Source organism: Octopus bimaculoides, chromosome 19, assembly GCF_001194135.2.
Source record: "Octopus bimaculoides isolate UCB-OBI-ISO-001 chromosome 19, ASM119413v2, whole genome shotgun sequence".
NCBI classification, from domain to species: Eukaryota; Metazoa; Mollusca; class Cephalopoda; order Octopoda; family Octopodidae; genus Octopus; species Octopus bimaculoides.
The window spans coordinates 47,254,014-47,258,480 of record NC_068999.1 but is presented as its reverse complement, the minus strand read 5'-3'; the positions used below and the strand labels follow the sequence as shown (position 1 = coordinate 47,258,480).

Below are 4,467 nucleotides of genomic sequence, written 5' to 3'. Positions count from 1 at the left end.
AATAAATACGCGAAGCAAGTGTGTGATTAGAGAGTCAAGATGGCGTATGAGGCCGGCAGTGCGCCATCATAGGTCCTCTATTTTTCATTAATTAACCTCATTTACAGACACATTTCACCAAACAAACACGAAATACAATTAGTATTTAGTGTACAGTCACTCACTAGTGACATCTCCATCGAAAGGAAGCGCCCTACCTGGTTGAAATCCTCCTCCAAGTTGTCGTAAAGATTAATCTATATATATATATATATATATATATATATGCATATATATGACGGGCTTCTTTCAGTTTCCATCTAGTAAATCCACTCACAAGGCTTTGGTCAGCCCAAGTAGAAGACACTTGACTGAGGTGTCATGCAATGGGTTTGAGCCCAGAACCATGTATGTGGTTGGGAAGCATACTTCTTATCATGCAGCCATGACTCCACCTATAAATACCAGTGCCCTGTTTGTAATATATTTTAGTAATTTGTCTTGTTCTAATCTTGCAGTACATTGGAACCTTGCTTTACAAATGCCTCTCATCACAAACAAATCAGTTTTTGAACATAAAACATCTTGGGTAATGAATAGTGTCTCTGGTAGCAAACAATCAAGCTGGCAACAATGCTTGGTGACTAGCTGAGAGTATCAGTAGAAGAGCACCAGTTTCAGTCCAGCTTTTGCTCAGTGCACATTCCTGCTCAAATTCTTTTGTATTTCCTATGGGGAAAATAACTTTGGTTTACAAACATTTCAGGCGAGAAACAGCCTTCAGAAATGAATTGATGAATGTAATTTGTCCCTGAAGGCCATTCATCAACTGATGTTCCTCCATTTTTATTTATTTATTTTATTTATCTTTGCAGTTGGTTTGCATCCCATAAAAAAAGAGATCCTTTCCTGGGACCAACTGAACAAGATGCACAGTAATGTGTTACCTGGTGGTCACTATAAACCCAACTGTTCAATGAATGAATCTGTTGCCATTATTATTCCATACCGTGATAGGCAATTTCATTTGAAAATCTTCCTTAATAACATACATTCCATTTTACAGCGACAGGCAATAGAATATGGAATCTATATCATTGAACAGGTATGTTAAATTCATTTTTAATTCTGTTATCTAGAATTTATAAAAGAAAATTATATTTTGCCTCATTCAAAGGGGGAGTTTGAAAAGAACTAAAACATAATCCTATTTTGTTAAGGATAGAACAAATTTTTTAATATCTAACATTTTGTCATATCCCATTTAGAATACTATATTACTATTTAATGACTTGCGGAAACGCTGTGTCAATGTATATGCACAAATGGGAACCTCACCCAATGCCTCTGAATATCTATCCCATCACATCTCATCACTCTCCCCGCAGCTTCCTATCCTTGCAAGCATCCCACTTTTTCTTGCTATTGGAAACCATTTCACTTGTCAGTCATTCTTCATCCATTAAATGTCATTCTCTTCACTCACACTTTACACTGATCCCCCCACCCCAACTGGACCACTAAATTATCTCCCTTCATCCTCTATGCCTGCCTCTCTATCCCTTCTTCAGCCGACTCCTGCAGCCTGCTCAATGTCGTATCACTTCTCTCGTGTCCTCCTCCGTTTGTAAACTGTATTATCATTACTATCATGATTACAATCCATTCTCCCCTGCTCTTTTCTACATCCCTCAACTCATGCATCATTGGTCAGCCATCACTCCCTGCATCCATCCCCAATCTTTACAGTTGCAAACTGCCATCAACACTACATGTTCCTCCATTCCCCACTCACATATATTCATCTTCTTCTTTGAGGAGCCACCTGGACTTGTAGCTCTCAAAAATCATTCTGACCCTCTCTTCTAAATCTGAGTAATTATGTAGCTGCTCTGCAAAAACCTGCTGTCTCCCAACTCCTTTCTTTCATACTTTAAGCATCATATCCCCTCGCATAAATTACTGGTCTTATCTTGGGTTTGTAGTTATGCAAACTGAATGGCAACCCTACTTATGCTGGTGTTATGGAAAAAAAAGCACCCAGTGCACCACTGTAAAGTGGTTGGCATTTAGGAGGGCATCCAGTCATAGAAACCATGCCAAAGCAGACACTGGAGTACAATTGAACTGTTCAACACATACTAGTGCAGAAAATGGACATTAATTGTTAATGATATATATATATTTATCATCATCATCATTGTTTAACATTCGTCTTCCTTGCATGCATGGATTGGACGCTTGACAGGAGCCAGCCAGGTAGAAGACTACCACAGGCTCCTGTGTCTGTTTTGGAAGGGGTTTTATGGCTGGATGCCCTTCCTAACACCAGTGCTTTTTATGTGGCACTAGTACAGGCAAGGTTAGTTTTGGCATGATTTTTACAGCTGGATGCTAACATGCTAACATTTCCTTTAACACTGAATCAATTATTCTTGATAAAAAATTTCCAAATAAATATGAACTGTATGCTATTTATTTTTTAATAATCTATATTACATGTATTTTTTTTCCATTTCAAATTTATTTCAGTGTGATTCATTTGCCTTCAATCGAGGGATGCTCATGAATGTCGGTTTTGCAGAATCGCTCAAACACTATAATTATAGCTGTTTTATTTTCCATGATATTGACTTAATTCCTGAAAATGATAAAAACATCTATGATTGTGAAGAAACTCCAAGACATATGTCTGTTGCTGTGGACAAAATGAATTATCAGTAAGTACCCCTATCATCATCACTTAACATTCTTTTTTCCATGCTGGCATGGGTTGGACGGTTTGCCAAGAACAGATGAACCAGAGGACCCTGCCAGATTCTATGTCTGTTTTGGCATGGTTTCTACAGCCTGATGCCCTTCCTAATGCCAACTCAGAAGCACATACTGGATGCTTTTTGTGTGGCTCCAGCACTGGTAATGCCATCAAGTATCCACAAGATAAGACCCCACAACCAAGCAGGATACAGTCTGAAGGAATAAGGGACTATGATAGAGGGAGAGAAGCAGGTGTCTTGCTGAAGAGGTGAATGCATGATTTGTTCACCTGGAAAGTGAGAAAGAGAGAGAGAATATGAAGAAAGAGATGTGAGGTCCAGGTACAATGTGAATATGAAACAGAATATTATACAAGAGGGGTAAAAGGTGAATGTGTAGAAAAGTGCACTGAGTGAAAGTAGAGTGACAAATGATTAGAGATACGGAATGAGTTGAGTGTAAAGGATATCAGTTCAGTGTAGGGAGCAGTGAAGAAAATAGTGTAACTGTGAGGATTAATGGAAGAAAGTAAAACTTAATCAAATATCATTTCCTAGTAACAAGGCTGACGAACACCTAATTTCTGATAACATGTCTTCGTTTGACAGTATTTGTACAAATTAATCTGTTTGAAAACTCTCACTTGTTACTATGATACAGAACTTGCTGTTAATTTATATCCCAAACATCTGCTGGTATATAATAACTATTATATCAAAGAGTAAACTAAAAGCAAAAAGAAAAGCTAGAAAAAATAGAAGGTTATAGAGATAAGTTGAATGTTTTTACAACTTCTATGTATTCATCACCATCATCATCATCACCATTTAGCATTGGTTTTTGTTGGGTAAGATGGTTTGGCTGGGACTGATAACCTAGTGAGCTGCAACAGGCTTCAGTCTGGTTTCTCCGGCTGGATGCCCTTTCTAATGCCAACCACTCCACAGAGTGTGAGTGTACCAGCTGTCTTTTATGTGTCACTGGCATGAGAAGAGCTTATCTGTGGTTGGTAGAAACATGAAAATAAATTGAGCTTCCAACTTTGGTAGGCTTTTTAAAACCCTTATCAACCTTTTAGCACGAAAGCAGCCATATCTGGCCCAAATTTTCTATTTGTTTTATGCTCAAACAAGCCAGATCCGACCTCACATGCCTAAGTGCTAATAAATAAACAATCACATCATTAAAGTCTTGAAGCTACAAGATAATGTATGATCAATTCAAAATAATGTGAATTGATAAGAATTACATTTGACGGAGAAATGTGGATACTAAAGTGTATTTTCTTTCAGACTGGTAAATTTTACATTGGAATGAAAAAAATATAACATTTCTGGATAGTCTCTGCAAGAGTATAAAAGGAATTCCATATGACCTGTTTGTGATAGAATATAATTCAAAAGGGATGTAGTTTGTTTGAAGCCAACAAAGTTTTTGTCCATTAATTTTTCTCAGTATCTGGAATGTATTGATGCGACGACCGAAAATACAGTTGGCATTATATCCCTATCTCCCGGGCTGGGTTTTGAACCCGTACTCTGGTCAGTTGGGGAGAATGGTATTTCCTTCGTCTTGTCGGCAACCACAGCTAGTTTTAGCGTAGCTGCCCCTTTCCGGTCAGCGAAAGTTCAAAAACGGCAGGATAGGAGTGTACCGACCGACCCATCTTGGCAGGGGGTAGGGTAGCACAATGAGCTATGGTATTTGGGATGAATAGGAGAACAAGAATTG

General features: G+C 38.2%; 1 protein-coding gene across 1 annotated transcript in view; it reads left to right on the top strand.

Annotated features, from left to right (window-relative positions):
- The first annotated feature begins 796 nt into the window (after positions 1 to 796).
- Positions 797 to 4,467, top strand: part of LOC106877819 (beta-1,4-N-acetylgalactosaminyltransferase bre-4) — a 10,562-nt gene continuing 6,891 nt past the window's right edge. Inside the window, exons 1-2 of the mRNA XM_014926836.2 lie at positions 797 to 1,084; positions 2,512 to 2,699. Of these exons, the coding sequence (XP_014782322.2) occupies positions 812 to 1,084; positions 2,512 to 2,699 (461 nt within the window). The 5' untranslated portion in view covers positions 797 to 811. The remainder of the gene's footprint in view (positions 1,085 to 2,511; positions 2,700 to 4,467) is intronic.